This window comes from Mustelus asterias, chromosome 10 (assembly GCF_964213995.1).
Source record: "Mustelus asterias chromosome 10, sMusAst1.hap1.1, whole genome shotgun sequence".
Taxonomy (NCBI): Eukaryota; Metazoa; Chordata; class Chondrichthyes; order Carcharhiniformes; family Triakidae; genus Mustelus; species Mustelus asterias.
This window is the reverse complement of record NC_135810.1, coordinates 2,983,605-3,001,250: the sequence shown is the minus strand read 5'-3', so window position 1 is coordinate 3,001,250 and position 17,646 is coordinate 2,983,605. Positions and strand designations below refer to the sequence as shown.

Here is a 17,646-nt window from a genome sequence, read left to right as displayed (position 1 = left end):
AGATGTTTCAGTAAAATCATGGAAGGTGGTAAAAGAGGGGGAGGTGTGGCATTGTTAGTCAAGGACAGTATTACGGTGGCAGAAAGGACGTTTGATGAGGACTCGTCTACTGAGGTAGTATGGGCTGAGGTTAGAAACAGGAAAGGAGAGGTCACCCTGTTGGGAGTTTTCTATAGGCCTCCGAAAAGTTCCAGAGATGTAGAGAAAAGGATTGCAAAGATGATTCTGGATAGGAGCGAAAGTAACAGGGTAGTTGTTATGGGGGACTTTAACTTTACAAATATTGACTGGAAACGCTACAGTTCAAGTACTTTAGATGGGTCGGTTTTTGTCCAATGTGTGCAGGAGGGTTTCCTGACACAGTATGTAGATAGGCCAACAAGAGGCGAGGCCACATTGGATTTGGTACTGAGTAATGAACCAGGCCAGGTGTTAGATTTGGAGTAGGTGAGCACTTTGGTGATAGTGACCACAATTCGGTTACGTTTACTTTAGCGATGGAAAGGGATAGGTATATACCGCAGGGCAAGTGTTATAGCTGGGGGAAAGGAAATTATGATGCGATTAGGCGAGATTTAGGATGCATAGGATGGGGAAGAAATCTGCAGGGGATGGGCACAATTGAAATTTGGAGCTTGTTCAAGGAACAGCTACTGCGTGTCCTTGATAAGTATGTACCTGTCAGGCAGGGAGGAAGTGGTCGAGCGAGGGAACCGCGGTTTACTAAAGAAGTTGAATCTCTTGTGAAGAGGAAGAAGGAGACTTACGTAAAGATGAGACATGAAAGCTCAGTTAGGGCGCTTGAGAGTTACAAGTTAGCCAGGAAGGACCTGAAGAGAGAGCTAAGAAGAGCCAGGAGGGGACATGAGAAGTCTTTGGCAGGTAGGGTCAAGGAAAACCCGAAAGCTTTCTATAGGTATGTCAGGAATAAAAGAATGACTAGGGTAAGATTATGGCCAGTCAAGGATAGTAGTGGGAAGTTGTGCGTGGAGTCCAATGAGATAGGAGAGGCGCTAAATGAATATTTTTTGTCAGTATTCACACAGGAAAAAGACAATGTTGTCGAAGAGAATACTGAGATACAGGCTATTAGACTAGCCGGGATTGGGGTTCATAAGGAGGAGGTGTTAGCAATTCTGGAAAGTGTGAAAATAGATAAGTCTCCTGGGCCGGATGGATTTATCCTAGGATTCTCTGGGAAGCTAGGGAGGAGATTGCAGAGCCTTTGGCTTTGATCTTTATGTCGTCATTGTCTACAGGAATAGTGCCAGAAGACTGGAGGATAGCAAATGTTGTCCCCTTGTTCCAGAAGGGGAGTAGAGACAACCCTGGTAATTATAGACCAGTGAGCCTTACTTCTGTTGTGGGCAAAGTTTTGGAAAGGATTATAAGAGATAGGATTTATAATCATCTAGAAAGGAATAATTTGATTAGGGATAGTCAATACGGTTTTGTGAAGGGTAGGTCGTGCCTCACAAACCTTATTGAGTTCTTTGAGAAGGTGACCAAAGAGGTGGATGAGGGTAAAGCAGTTGATGTGGTGTATATGGATTTCAGTAAAGCGTTTGATAAGGTTCCCCATGGTAGGCTATTGCAAAAATACGGAGGCATGGGATTGAGGGTGATTTTGCGGTTTGGATCAGAAATTGGCTAGCTGTAAGAAGACAGAGGGTGGTGGTTGACGGGAAATATTCATCCTGGAGTTCAGTTACGAGTGGTGTACCGCAAGGATCTGTTTTGGGGCCACTGCTGTTTGTCATTTTTATAAATGACCTGGATGAGGGCGGAGAAGGCTGGGTTAGTAAATTTGCGGATGACACTAAAGTCGGTGGAGTTGTAGACAGTGCGGAAGGATGTTGCAGGTTACAGAGGGACATAGATAAGCTGCAGAGCTGGGCTGAGAGGTGGCAAATGGAGTTTAATGCGGAAAAGTGTGAGGTGATTCACTTCGGAAGGAGTAACAAGAATACAGAGTACTGGGCTAATAGTAAGATACTTGGTAGTGTGGATGAGCAGAGAGATCTCGGTGTCCATGTGCATAGATCCCTGAAAGTTGGCACCCAGGTTATAAGGAGAGGCTGAATAGACTGGGACTTTTTTCTCTGGAGCGTAGGAGGCTGAGGGGTGACCTTATAGAGGTCTATAAAATAATGAGGGGCATAGACAAGGTAGATAGTCAATATCTTTTCCCAAAGGTAGGGGAGTCTAAAACTAGAGGGCATAGGTTTACGGCGAGAGGGGAGAGATACAAAAGTGTCCAGAGGGGCAATTTTTTCACACAGAAGGTGGTGAGTGTCTGGAACAAGCTGCCAGAGGTAGTAGTAGAGGCGGGTACAATTTTATCTTTTAAAAAGCATTTAGATAGTTACATGGGTACGATGGGTATGGAGGGATATGGGCCAAATGCGGGCAATTGGGATTAGTTTAGGTGTTTTAAAAAAAAAGGGCGGCATGGACAAATTGGGCCGAAGGGCCTGTTTCCATGCTGTAAACCTCTATGACTCTATAACTCTAATACAGATCTCATTCATGCACAGTTGATAGTGAAAAACCTTCCATTTATGAAACCCTTTCAAAGCTTTTAAATCTCCTCAAGTGGTTAATCTGTTATAATACAAACACACACAGTCAATATCCCATTTCAAAGACAGCTAATCCTCTAATAGCCTCTTTAAATTGCCAATCAAACCGTGAAATCAGAACCTTATGCTGAGAGAATGTTTTAGTAGCTTTTGAAACTCAACCAATCATTCATTGTGGCATATTAACAGCCTTAGAATCCGACAGTGCAGAAGGAGGCCATTCGGCCCATCGAGTCTGCACTGACCACGATCCCACCCAGGCCCTATCCCCATAACCCCATGCATTTACCCTGCTATTCCCCCTGTCGCTATGGGGCAATTTAGCATGGCCAATCCACCTAACCCGCACATCTTTGGATTGTGGGAGGAAACCGGAGCACCCAGAGGAAACCCACGCAGACACGGGGAGAACATGCAAACTCCACCTTTAGGAAATCTTCAGCCTCTAGGAAACAAAGATCTCTATTGAAGCTGTGGAACTGATGCTAACTTTTCTTTCTAATTTACACCCGATGGCCTGTCAATTAAAGTAGCCCAGCAGATTTACTTTGCTCTTAATAACAGTTTTAGCTTATTTCAGCAATTTTAAAGAACAAAGAATTTGAAAAATTTCAGATCATGACAACTATACGATTCTTTTCCAGTCTTTGAGAATGATTACATTTACTTCAAAAATTCATGACTCCCACATTATGGATTAAGGCCCTTGGAGCTGTCAGAGTGGGGTTTGTTTGAATTCAGCACCAAATTCAATTGGTCCTGCTTACTTTAGGTTTCTAGCCTGTGTGAGTTATGTCATGACCCCTTACCCTCTGGTGAAAATTGGATCAGTTGGAAATGGGGGCAGGACTTCTCCATAGGGGTGCCCCCGCTAATGTTAATGATCCATAGTGTCTTCCTGTCTCACTTAAATCTGGCTCTATGCTTCTGGTGGCTGTTGTAAAGTTTCAGATGTTTCCCAGAATGCTGAAGGGAAAGGGGATGTGGGGAGGGGTGGGGTAGGAAGGGGGATTTGGAAGGGGGCTGTCACGATGGGTGTTCTTCTATTCAATCCTAACTCTGGAGCTGAACCTGAGGTATGGGAAAGCTAGAGGTTGGGATGTGAGACAAAAACAGAAAATGTTGGAAAAACTCAGTAGGTCGATAGAATCCATAGAATCCCTGTAGTGCAGAAGGAGGCCATTTGGCCCCTCAAGTCTGCACCAACTCCCTGAAAGAGCATCTTACCCAAGCTCACTCATTGGAATTCAGAAGAATGAGGGGAGATCTGATAGAAACATATGAGATTATGAAGGGTATAGATAAGATAGAAGCAGGGAAGTTGTTTCCACTGGTGAGTGAAACTAGCACTAGGGGGCATGGCCAAAAAATAAGGGGGAGCAGATTTAGGACTGAGTTGAGAAGGAACTACTTCACCAAAAGGGTTGTGAATCTGTAGAAATCCTTACCCAGTGAAGCAGTTGAGGCTACCTCATTGAATGTTTTTAAGGCAAGGATAGATAACTTTTTGAACAGTAAAGGAATTAAGGGTTATGGTGAGCGGGCGGGTAAGTGGAGCTGAGTCCATGAAAAGATCAACCATGATCTTATTGAATGGCGGAGCAGGCTCGAGGGGCCAGATGGCCGACTCCTGGCTCCTACTTCTTATGTTCTTATGTTCACCCACCCCCGTCCCTGCCTGCCCTATTCCCATAACCCCGTGCATTCACCATGGCCAATCCACCTAAGGCCTGGCAGCATCTATGGTGAGTGAAGGGGCGGGGGGGGGGGGGGGGTGGTGGGGGCGGGGGGGGCACACAACAGGAAGGTCAGGGTGCAGATTGTGGACTGGTGAATGTGTTCCTCAAAGCAGTCACCCAGTCTGCATTTAGTCACATGGGTGACCTTTCTCCTCCATCTTAATCCCTTATTAAATTCAAAACATCTTTTGTCCCAATGCAACCCCCCCGCCTCCCCCGCTGGGCCACCTGTCAATGGTTCTTCAGTTTTGCTTTCACTGAGCACACACCTTTGTTTCCCTATTAACACATTCTGCTGTCTTACCTTTATGCTGCTATCAGCATCTTCCATAGCCCTCACCCTGCCATTAACAATTCCTCTGTGTCATGACCCACACATCTTTGTACAATCTCTCCGAGCTCCCACCTATCACTGATCTTCTACTCTGCTCCAGCTGTTCCACCCTCTCTTAAACAGTACAGAATCCAACACATTTCTACCTCTCTTCAGCTCTGAAGAAGAGTCATGTGGACTCAAAACATTCACCCTGTTTCTCTCCACAGACGCTGCCAGACGCGCTGGGCAGGGTTTTACGGCCTCACTCGTCCCGAAACTGTAAAACTCCACCCGAGGTCAACAGACCTTCCCATTGTCCGCCCCTCATCTGCCCGATTCCCGTGGTGGACAGGGTGGCAAAATTCCCGCCGGCCGCTGAATTCTTCCAACATTTTCTGCTTTTGTTTCGGATTTCTAGCATTCGCAGTATTTTGCTTTTATATTATTGGGATGTGAGGATTGGTTCACTGGTGAATTCTTGAGATAGGACAGTAATGAATGAAAGGGATTACGTGAAGCAAGCAGCATTGAGATTATCGAATCACAGAGTCTCTTCAATGCGGAAAAAGGCCATTCGGCCCATCGAGTCTGCACCCTCAACAATCCCACCCAGGCCATATCCCCATAATCCCACATATTTACCCTGCTAGTCCCCCTGATACTAAGGGGCAATTTAGCACGGCCAATCAACCTAACCCGCACATCTTTGGACTATGGGAGGAAACCGGAGCACCCGGAGGAAACCCACACAGACACGGGGAGAATGTGCAAACTCCACACAATCACCCGAGGCCGGAATTGAACCTGGGTCCCTGGCACTGTGAGGCAGCAGTGCTAACCACTCTGCCACCGGGCTGCCCACAAAGACTTTAGTGAACCGTATGGGTTTTTATGACAAGCGACAATGGTTTGTTTCATGGTCATCATTAGACATTTAATTCCAAATTTTTATTGAATTCAAATTTCACCATCTTCTGTGGTGGGATCTGAGCCTAGATCTCTAGACTTTGCCCTGGTTCTCTGGACTTTCAGTCCAGTGACAATATCACTGCGCCACTGCCTCCCTCGATCACCTAAGAGATCATCACAAGCAACAATACAGTGGTTTCTTGTTGCTTCCTGGACACAGAGTCATAGAGACATACATGAGAAGGCCATTCAGCCCCTCAGTATGTTGTACCATTGGGATCATGACTGGTCTGTATCCTAAGCCCATCTGCCCACTTTGGTTCCATAATCCATAATCACCTTATTTAACAAAAATCGAACATCCTCAGTTTAGAAATTTCCAATGGTGCCCGGCCTCAACAATGTTCTTCTGAAGGGAGCGTTCCAGGTTTCCACTCCCCTTTGTGTGAATTAGAGGTGTTGTGGTGCAGTGGGTCAGCATTCCTGCCTCTGAGCCAGAGGTTCCAGGTTCAAATCCCACCCCAGGACTTGATGGCCAAGGAAGGTGCGTTTGTGAGGTGACCAAAGAGATTGAGCATCAACCTCTAAATCCTTCCAAACACACCAATGACTGACGATAAGAGCGGGAGAGACTCCTGGTCAGTCACGCTTGATGTGGAGTGGCGCCCCTCAAGCTATAAGCCCCTGGCGACAGACTAGTGACCTGTTCCAGGAATTATTAGCTATGGAAATGGATGGAAGCCTGCCCTTGTGCACCACTAGGTGCGGGAAGAGAATGGGAATTGGAGATTGTGTGAAAATGTTTGTCCTGAAATTAACCCCTGACGGTCCTGCTCCCAGTTCTGAATTTCCACCCTTAGAGGAATTAGTTTCTCTCTATCTTCTTTGTCAAATGCTTTCATCTATCTGAATCACCTCAATTTGGTCACCCCCTAACCTTCTATAATCACGGAATAACCGCCTAGCCTATGAAACCTGTTCTGAAAATGTAACCCTTTTAGCCCTGATGTGTGGTATGTATCTGTCCATCTGCCTCTACCTTGTTGCCCTGAGGAGCTGGTGCTGGGCCTAGTTCTGGAACAGCGGCAGTGTTTGTGATGCCCTGGGCTCTCACAGTGAATATAGGATGGGAATGACAGGATTCTGATGGAGCAAAAATGAAGGAACAGGAATTTAAGTCCAAATTCAGATGTCTCATTACTTGGAGGGAATTTGTAAGTGTTTATAGGAGGGAATGCATACTGGACAATAGTCACAGTTTCCTGACAAGAGAGTAGGCTGGTCTGGTCCTCCCTCCCTGGCAGTTATTGAAAGCAACAGGTCTGTTACCTGTTGACCGGTGGGAGCTCTCATTGGCTGAAATCCATGGACCAAGGGCAGAAAGCAGACTGGTGGTGATTGCAGTTTGGATCTCAGAGGATTCCTATCCATTTTTGGAGATGACTACTTTTAGTTTATTTATTTGTGTCACAAGTAGGCTTACATTAACACTGCAATGAAGTTCCTGTGAAAATCCCCTAATCACCACAATCTGGCACCTGTTCGGGTACACTGAGGGAGAATTTAGCATGGCCAATGCACCCTAACCGGCACGTCTTTCAGACTGTGGGAGGAAACCGGAGCACCCGGAGGAAACCCGCGCAGACACGGAAGGAATGTGCAGACTCTGCACAGACAGTGACCCGAGCTGGGAATCGAACCTGGGTCCCTGGCGCTGTGAGGCAGCAGTGCTAACCATTGTGCCACCGTGCCGCCCTCAGCAGGATGGGCAGGGGAGGGCGGTGAGGGGTGAGCAGAGGTCACTTATAGGGAGTGGGCCTGAGGCAGTGGTTGCTATGAAACAATAATCCAATGTGTTTTCAGTGATTGAGACAGGAGCTGGAAATACATACATTTTCCATGGACAAGCTGAAAACCAAAAAGAAACCTGTTTTTTTCTGCAGTTTTAATAAATTCTGGAGTTGCTGACTGCAAGCGATGAACCATCTGGCTGGACAAGTGTTTCTAATTATCTACCCTACATCTCTGGAATTTGGCTCTTTTGGCACTAACATTCCGTCTTGCTCGTTTCAACACGGCCAAAGCTAATCAGATACACTTGCATGTGTTGAGTAAGAAGCCAATAAAGATTTAAGGCAGTCTCGGCCCATCTGAAGTGAGCTTCAGTTTGGTCGCTTGCCTCCCCGGTACAGAATGCCCGAGGAGCCTTCAGACATTAACAGTTTAAGCTTGTCACCTTCGGCCTAAACATGCACGCAGACGTTCTGGTATATTCCATAGTGTTGCTAAGCGTTGTGGTTGTGTCTCAAAGCTTCTTGCAGTTGGATAGGTGAGTACAGTACAGCAGTCCTGGGGTGCGTCGTTATCTTTTATTCTGGAGATCTGTTAAACCCTTGTGTATAGGATCGCTAATATCTGAGAAAAAAATCAGCTGCCGTGTAATGAAAGCTCTATATGTCAGAGAATGGGAAATAGGGGAATTTACACACCTGTAAAAATATTAGAGATGTACATATCGCTTTCTTAAAAGAAAATTGTGACTTTGTACTAGAGTTGACAATTAAAAACTTTCATTATCACCTGTTTGTGCGCTGTCCAGATTGACAATTTTCTAATTGAAACCTGATGTGGACTGGGTGACTGGATAGTGTTTCATTGAGGACAGAATGAAAAGCTCGCAAACAAACTGTACCTGTTATCAATCGTTGTGAATCTATCTCCTCACCTGATCATCCAATGTTACAGATATTTGATAGGGACAAAGAAATCTTAGTTGATCCAAGAGATCATCTTGCTACCTTAGTCAGCTAATCGGCAGTTAGAATCATCGCATGAACTTCAATATTGGAACAAGTCCGGTACTTAAAACAAATGATTTTTATTCCTGCTCAGCTTTTGGGAAGTTGTGTGAGATTTCAGGGATTAAGTGCTGGAAAGATTGCTTCAAAAAAAATTACAGAAATGCTTTTGCGATGGAGAATTTATTAATAGTTAAGGCTACAGGATATTATTAGTGATTGAAGCGTAGGGGCTGTCTCACATATTAAAAATGGTAAGGATTTGGGTGAATTAATCTTTAATGTGACTTTCGATGCATTAACAATATATCAAATCAAAGTGGAGAAAGTATAACACATGGAGACAGCAAAACACATCTGACATTGAAACGCGATGGCAGAGTAATTTACTGTCTGATAATTTATTGCTGGTGATAAAATAGACCACCTCGTGGTAAATTTAGTGAATTAATTACATCTCAATAATAGAGTCAACCAATTGACCTTCACTAATGAGTCTACTTCAGTGTTTTCCTTTCATTTGTTCTCAGGGCTTGGGCAGTGCAGGCAAGGCTATCTTTTATTATCTCATTTCCTAGTCCAAAGATGTGCGGGTTAGGTTGATTGGCCATGCTAAAATTGCCCCTTAGTGTCCTGAGATGCATAGGTTAGTGGGATTAGCGGGTGGATGTGTAGGGATATGGGGGTGGGGCCTGGGTGGGATTGTGGTCGGTGCAGACTCGATGGGCTAGATGGTCTCTTTCTGTACTGTAGGGGTTCTGTGATTTTTGTGAGGAGGTTGTGGGTTAAAGACCCAGTCCAGAGATGTGAACACAAAAATCTGGGCCGAGACTTCCAGTGCAGCACAGAGGGACATTCTGCTCCAGCTTTTTGATAAGACATTAAAGCAAGACCCTACCTGCCCTCTCTGGTGGACATGAGGTCCCATAGCAGTGTTCTGAAGAACAGCAAGGGAATTCTCCGCAGTGTGCTGGTCAATGTGTATTCCTCAATATACATCGCAAGAACAGATTATCTGACTATTACCACATTGTTCCTTGTGGAATCTTGCTGTGTGTAAATTTGCATCTGTGTTTCCTTCATTATAACGTTGACCACTCTTCAATGGCTACAAAGTGCTTCAAAGTTTGTCCCAAGGTTGTGAAAGATGCTATATACATTTTAAGAAGGTGTTGGTGGCCTGTCTTGAATCTCCAAAGCAAAACTAATGAAGAATTAGCCTAAGGAAACTCAGGGTCAGTTTTAAACAAAGATGTGCAGGTTAGGGTAGATTGGTTGTGCTAAATTGCCCCTGAGTGTCCCTAGATGTGTAGGTTAGATGGATTAGCCATGATAAATGTGTGGGGTTATGAGGATAGGTGGAAGAAAGGGCCTGGGTAAGGTACTTTGTCAGAGAGAGTCAATGGGCCAGATGGCCTCCTCCTGCACTGTAGAGATTCTGTGAGTCTATGAAAACTAGTAATTCTTTAGTTTCATTTGATGGGGGAAATATTCTTAAAATAATTTCGAAAAAAGTCCCCCTACAATTGGCAGACTTATTGACTTTCTTGGTCACTGGCCAATAGAAATAAACCACAACATCCAGTATTGGATGAACAGGAAGGTTCCTCCAGCTAATTATTGAGAAGTCATTCGCAAAATCTTGCTGCCATTCAAGCCGGCGAGATCTGACGGTGCTGTCAACGGTGCACCTCCACCACAGGATTCCCGGCAGCAAGGGGTATGTTCGATGGGAAACCCCTTTGACAATGATTGGACCATAAGATCCTGCCGCCAGCGAGCGGTGTGCTGCCTCCCAGCGCCACAAAACACACCGCGGAGAGGGAATAAAATCCCGCCCACTGTCTTTGGATTCTGCCACAAACTTTTCTTGCTCGCCGCTGGTTCCATCCCTCTCTCTGATCGCCCTCTGAGCTTGAACTGGACTGCTTGCAACCTTGGACTCCAATTCGATCTTGAAGTGAGATTCTGACTCGACATCCAATCCATCATCCAGACCATTAGCTTTCACCTCCATAATATTTCCCGTCTCCTTCCCACTTGAAACCTCATCCATGCCTTTATTCCCTCCAAACTTGACCATTTCACAGCTCTCCTGGTTGGCAGTCCATCTTTGTAAGCTTGGAATTCATTCAAAATTCTGGTGTCCTGAATTCTAACTCGCACCAAGTCCCATTCCCCATCAGCCCTACTTTTTAATTCATTCATTGGACATGGGCGTCGCTGGCTGGCCAGCATTTATTGCCCATCCCTAGTTGTCTGAGGGCAGTTGACAGTCAACCACATTGCTGTGCCTCTGGAGTCACATGTAGGCCAGACCGGGTAAAGACGGCAGATTTCCTTCCCTAAAGGGAACCAGATGGGTTTTTCCGACAATCGACAATGGTTTCATGGTCATCTGTAGATTCTTAATTCCAGATTTTAAAAATTGAATTCAAATTCCACCATTTGCTGTGGTGGGATTCGAACCCGGACCCCCAGAACATTAGCTAAGGTTCTGGATTGATAGTCTAGTGATAATACCATTAGGCCGTCACCTCACTAACCTACATTGGCTCCCGATCAAGCAAAGTCTTGATTTGAAACCCATGTTGAAAAGCCTCCATGACCTTTCTCTGTCCTATCCCTGGAACCTCCTCCAATCCTCTTAGAATTTTGGCTGTTGTATGTTCCCCACTTCCTTTCATCCATCATTGGCAGCCGGGCCTTCATCTGCCTGGGTTCTACATCCTGGAATTCCCTCCCTAAATCTCTCTGCCTGTCTACTCACCTCTCTTCCTTTCATATGCTTCTTAAAACCCAACACTTTGACCAATCAGTTTTGGTCACCTATCTGGACATTTCTTTATGTGGCTCAGTGTTTGCTAATCTTGTGAAGCCCGTTGAGATGTTTAGAGTTTATTTATTAGTGTCACATGTAGGTTTACATTAACACTGCAATGAAGTTACTGTGAAAATCCCCAAATTGCCACACTCCAGTGCCTGTTCGGTACACTGAGGGAGAATTTAGCACGGTCAATGCACGTCTTTCAGAATGTGGGAGGAAACCGGAGCACCCGGAGGAAACCCACGCAGACACGGGGAGAACGTGCAAACTCCACACAGACAGTGACCCCAAGCCAGGATTCGAACTCGGGTTCTTGGCACCAGCAGGCAGCGGTGCTAACCACTGTGCCACTGTGCCGCCCACATGTTATCCTATGTCAAAGGTGCTCTATCAAGGGATATGGCGGGGGGAAGGTGGAATCAGGATATTGAATTTGATGATCAGCCATGATCAAAATGAATGGTGGAGCAGGCTCAAAGGGCCGAATGGCCTCCTCTCACTTCTAGTTTCTGTGTTTCTATATGAATGCAAGTTGTCATTGTAGGGTGCTTACAGAGTGAAATATATAATTAGTTAATGTCATCTTAATTGTTATGTTAAATTATTGAATCAATTTTGTAACACAGAAGACCCATTGTGCTGGTGCCAGCTCTTTGAGAAAGTTATCCAATTTAATCCCATATTTCAGCCTTTCCCCAGAACCCTGCACGTTGTCGAAGCGTGTGTTTAATTTACTTTTCAGATACAGCATTCCAGATCAGAGCCAACCTCAATATGAAGAATCATAGAATCCCTACAGTGCAAAGGAGGCCATTCAGCCCATCGAGTCTGCACCAACAACAATCCCACCCAGGCCCTATCCCCGTAACCCCACAAATTGACCCTGCTGATCCCTCTAACCTACACATCCCGGGACACTAAGCAGCAATTTAGCATGGCCAATGCACTTATCCCGCACACCTTTGGAGTGTGGGAGGAAACTGGAGCACCCGGTGGAAACCCACGCAGACATGGGGAGAACATGCAAACTCCACACAGACAGTTCAAAGCTTGCTACCCAATGTGTCTGATGCATGTACTGGCAGTAGAATCACAGATAAACAGAATTGTTACAGCACAGAAGGAGGCTATTTGGCCCAGTGGGATATTACGGCCTTGATGGTCTCAAAACCTTAAAATCCCGTCCGAGGTCAACAGACCTTTCAATGGAAGCATTCCTTTCCTTGATAAAGACAGACGCAAAACATTCTTTCAAAACCTCAGCTATTCCCCAGAATCCATGCATTTTTTTATTCTTGGAACATGGGCGTCGCTTCCTGGTAGCATTAATTGCCCATCCCTCATTGCCCTTGAACTGAGTGTCTCGCTCGGCCATTTCAGAGGGCAGCTGAGAGTCAACCACGTTGCTGTGGCTTTGGAGTTACATGTAGGCCAGACCGGGTAAGGATGGCAGATTTCCTTCCCTAAAGGACATTAGTGAACCAGATGGACTTTTCCGACAATCAACAATGGTTTCATGGTTGTCAATATCATAAAATCCCTACAGTGCAGAAGGAGGCCATTCAGACCATCGAGTCTGCACCAACCTCAATCCCATCCAGGCCCTGTTCCCATAACCCCACACACTTATCCTACTAATCTCCTGACACTAGGGTCAATTTAGCATGGCCAATCAACCTAACCCACACATCTTTGTACTGTGGGAGGGAGCACCCGGTGGTAACCCATGCAGACATGGAGAGAATATGTAAGCTCCACACAGCCGAAGCTGGAATTGAACCTGGGTCCCTGGCACTGTGAGGCAGTAGTGCTAACCACTGTGCCACCATGGTGGTTCGATTCCTGGCTTGGGTCACTGTCTGTGTGGAGTTTGCACATTCTCCCCGTGTCTGCGTGGGTTTCCTCCGGGTGCTCCGGTTTCCTCCCACATTCTGAAAGACGTGCTGGTTAGGTGCATTGACCCGAACAGGCACCGGAGTTTGGCGACTAGGGGAATTTCACAGAAACTTCATTGCAGTGCTAACGTAAGCCTTACTTGTGACTAATAAATAAACTTTACTTTATTAATTCCAGATTTTTTTTATTGAATTCAAATTCCATCAACTGCCATGCCGAGATTTGAACCCAGGTCCCCAGAACATTAGCTGAGTTTCTGGATTAATAATCTAGTGACAATACCACTGGGCCATTGCCTCCCCTGTTATGTCCCTAATTGGCTCTTCTCCTCCTTTTACCACCTTTTTGCTATTTATATGCCAATAGGAGACTTTGAGTTCCCCTTTTATGTTAACTGCCAATCTCTTTTCACACTCTCTCTTTGCCTCTCTTACTTGCTTTCTTCACCTCTGCTCTGAATCTTCTACATTCAGTCTGGTTTTCCATTGTATAACACATCTAACGTCTGTCATAAGCACACTATCTTGTCCTTGTCCTAATCTCTATCTCTTTTGTCATACCGGGAATCCTGTCTGTGTTTGCCGTACCTTTCCACTGCCAGGGAACAGACCTTGGCTCTGCTCAATCCATCTCTTTGAAGAAAGCCCATCATTCAGCTTCCATTTTTCCTGCTAAATGTTGCGGTGGGGATGGGCAGGTGACCAGAATGGACGGGATCCAGCCCGCGGATTCTGTGCGTAGAACCTCATTAATAATGCACAGGCATATTAAAAGGCGGCACGGTGGCACAGTGGTTAGCACTGCTGCCTCACAGCGCCAGGGACCTGGGTTCAATTCCCGGCTTGGGTCACTGTCTGTGTGGAGTCTGCACATTCTCCCCGTGTCTGCATGGGTTTCCTCCGGGTGCTCCGGTTCCCTCCCACAGTCCGAAAGACATGCTGGTTTGGCACGTTGGCCATGCTAAATTTTCCCTCAGTGCACCCGAACAGGCGGTGGAGTGTGGCGACTAGAGGATTTTCACAGTAACTTCATTGCAGTGTTAATGTGAACCTATTTGTGACAGCAATAAATAAACTAAAAAAAAACTTGAACTTTAAGCTTTAATAAATAGAAATAAGGTTGTAAAAGGAGGAGTCGGAGGGTTAAGAGACACAAAAACGAATTCCCCTCTGACACTCCTGGTGGGCCGGCAGCTGATTCGTCCCCCCTGCCCTCAGCTGGTGGGTTCGAAGGTCCTGCTGCCATATTTAAAGCCCAGTCCAGCTCACTCACATCACTCTCTCCAGCCCAGCTGTCGTCACCAGACCGTGCAGGATGTCAGCAACCCAGAGCCAAAAGGCTGGCAGCTTCAAGGAGAAATCTGTTCCTCAATTCAACCCCCCTACCACCCTCTGAGACCATCACCCGCAAGGTGCCCATGTTGCCATGCCCCGCTGGGACCTCTACCCACATCTGGAGTCTTTGTGCCTCCCCTTCCAGTGAACGATGCGGTTTCTCTTTGACCCCCTGGTCTGTGAGCTTTCCCTGCAGCTTTGTCGGGGTGCAGCTTCCCTCCCCCCAGTCTCACATCCGACACTCAGTTGATCTTTGGACCTTTGTTGTGGTGGCTGTATGAGTCCAGCCACCCAATGCTGTCCATGAAGACCAGCTTAGCATGGAGCTGTAAGCTGGAACAGTTCTGGAAAAAAGATCATTTAGATCTGAAACGTTAACTCTGTTTCTCTCTCCACAGATGCTGCCAGACCTGCTGAGTTTATCCAGCATTTCCTGTTGAAATCTACCAAGCCCAATTCTAAAACTTTCAGTTGAGCCTCACCCTCAATAACTTTTGTCGGAGAAATGTTTTGCACAATCAATAATTAGTGTTTTTAAAGAATCCGACCTAGAATCATAGAATCCTGCAGAGCAGAAGGAGGCCATTTGGCCCATCAAGTCTGCACTGATTACAATCCCACCCAGGTCCTAACCCTGTAACCCAATTCATTTACTCTACCTGGTCACCCTGACACTAAGGGGCAATTTAACACGGTCAATGCACCTAACCAGCACGTCTTTCAGACTGTGGGAGGAAACCGGAGCACCCGGAGGAAACCCACGCAGACAAGGGGCGAACGAGCAAACGCCACACAGACAGTGACCCAAGCTGGGAATCGAACCCGGGTCCCTGGCGCTGTGAAGCAGCAGTGCTAACCAGTGCCACCATGCCGCCCAGAAGGATATTAGTGAATCAGATGGATTTTTCCGACAATTGACAATGGTTTAATTGTCATCAGTAGATTCTTAATTCCAGAAATTGTTTTCATGAATTCAACTTTCACCGTCTGCTGTGGCAGGATTCGAACCCGGGTCCCCAGAACATTCGCTGATGTTTCTGGAGTTTCGAGTGATAATGCCACTGGGCCATTGCACATGCTGCAACAAGTTGCAAACACGGCATTAATTACCACCAAAGACCCAAGTGAAAAGAGGAAATATTTAGATGTTTACAAATCGATACATTATTATTTCACAAATCATCGAATGGTTTAACTATAAATCCAGTCGCCGTTCCTACATTCACACAGAACCACTAATAATTACCACATGTTTCATTAATTCTTTTATGGGCAACATTAGAGTCATAGAGGTTTCCAGCATGGAAACAGGCCCTTCGGCCCAACTTGTCTATGCCGCCCTTTTTATTTAAACCCCTAAGATATGCCCGCATTTGGCCCATATCCCTCTATACCCATCTTACCCATGTAACTGTCTAAATGCTTTTTAAAGACAAAATTGGACCCGCCTCTACTGCTACCTCTGGCAGCTTGTTCCAGACACTCACCACCCTCTGTGTGAAAAAATTGCCCCTCTGGACCTTTTTGTATCTCTCCCCTCTCACCTTAAACCTATGCCCTCTAGTTTTAGACTCCCCTACCTTTGGGAAAAGATATTGACTATCTAGCTGATCTACGCCCCTCATTATTTTATAGACCTCTATAAGATCACCCCTCAGCCTTCTACGCTCCAGCGAAAAAAGTCCCAGTCCATCCAGCCTCTCCTTACAACTCAAACCATCAAGTCCCGGTAACATCCTAGTAAATCTTTTCTGCATGCTTTCTGGTTTAATAATATCCTTTTTATAACAGGGTGACCAGAACTGTGCACAGTATTCCAAGCGTGGCCTTACCAATGTCTTGTACAATTTCAACAAGACGTCCCAATTCCTGTACTCAACGTTCTGACCAATGAAACCAAGCATGCCGAATGCCTTCTTCACCATTCTGTCCACCTGTGACTCCACATTCAAGGAGCTATGAACATGTACCCCTAGATCTCTTTGCTCTGTAACTCTCCCCAACGCCCTACCATTAATTGAGTAAGTCCTGCCTTGGTTCAATCTACCAAAATGCATCACCTCTCATTTGTCTAAATTAAACTCCATTCTCCCAAAAACAATTGAGCGTCAGAACTGAAAGAGAACAGGAGTGTTCTACGCTCGTCTCTCAGGCACGCTCTGTACCACAATCCTCACACACTCAGTCACCTTTCTGGTCAGTTGCGCACCAGTACTGGGAGGGGGGTGGGGTGGGGTGGTGGTGGCGGGGGGCGGTGGGAGTGGTGGTGGTGTCGGGGAGGGCCTAACCACAGCGGTGAGTCCGGCTTCGGAGCGCTTGGGCACCGTTTCACAAGGTTTGAGTTGCACACAATGTGATTTTGATTTGATTTGATTTATTATTGTCACATGTATTAACATACAGTGAAAGGTATTGTTTCTTGCGCGCTATACAGACAAAGCATACCGTTCATAGAAAAGGAAAGGAGAGAGTGCAGAATGTAGTGTTACAGTCATAGCTAGGGTGTAGAGAAAGATCAACTTAATGTAAGGTAGGTCCATTCAAAGGTCTGACAGCAGCAGGGAAGAAGCTGTTCTTGAGTCGGCCGGTACGTGACCTCAGACTTTTGTATCTTTTTACTGACAGAAGAAGGTGGAAGAGAGAATGTCCGGGGTGTGTGGGGTCCTTAATTATGCTGGCTGCTTTGCCGAGGCAGTGGGAAGTGTAGACAGAGTCAATGGATGGGAGGCTGGTTTGTGAAGAATGTGATTCCTGTTTAGCATGATGATTCTGTGCATTTTTTGAGGTGAAGGAAGTCGGGTGAGCGTCGAATGTTTCCAAGGGTCCAATTTGTTCTAAAATGATGTTTCTTCCCTCCCCACCCCGCAACAATATCATTTAAAGGCAAACCCCTGGGACTTGCAAGTTATCGTTGGAGACATCAGAGAAATTCTGCCGCTCTCTGGATGGTTTGATCTGCAGTGGCCGAGGACAGTGCGATTGTGGAGTGTGCGTCTGCCTTGACAGTGAACCAGACAAATTCTATGGCTCTCGCTGTGAGTGCCAGGACTGGCTGTGTGAAAGCTACGATGGGAAGATCTGCGGTGGTAAGCCACTTCTACTGCATCAGTATCTGAAGCCAGGTGTTACTAAGTTACCAGCCATTAGTAGACATGGAGGCTTTGGAGAGGATACAGAAAAGATTTACCAGGATGTTGCCCGGTATGGAGGGCATTAGCTATGAGGAGAGGTTGGAGAAACTTGGT

General features: G+C 46.1%; 1 protein-coding gene across 1 annotated transcript in view; it reads left to right on the top strand.

Moving 5' to 3' along the window:
- Positions 1–7,485: 7,485 nt before the first annotated feature.
- Positions 7,486–17,646, top strand: part of itgbl1 (integrin, beta-like 1) — a 218,816-nt gene continuing 208,655 nt past the window's right edge. The window contains exons 1-2 of the mRNA XM_078221548.1: positions 7,486–7,875; positions 17,285–17,487. Coding sequence (XP_078077674.1) covers positions 7,796–7,875; positions 17,285–17,487 — 283 coding nt within the window. The 5' untranslated portion in view covers positions 7,486–7,795. The remainder of the gene's footprint in view (positions 7,876–17,284; positions 17,488–17,646) is intronic.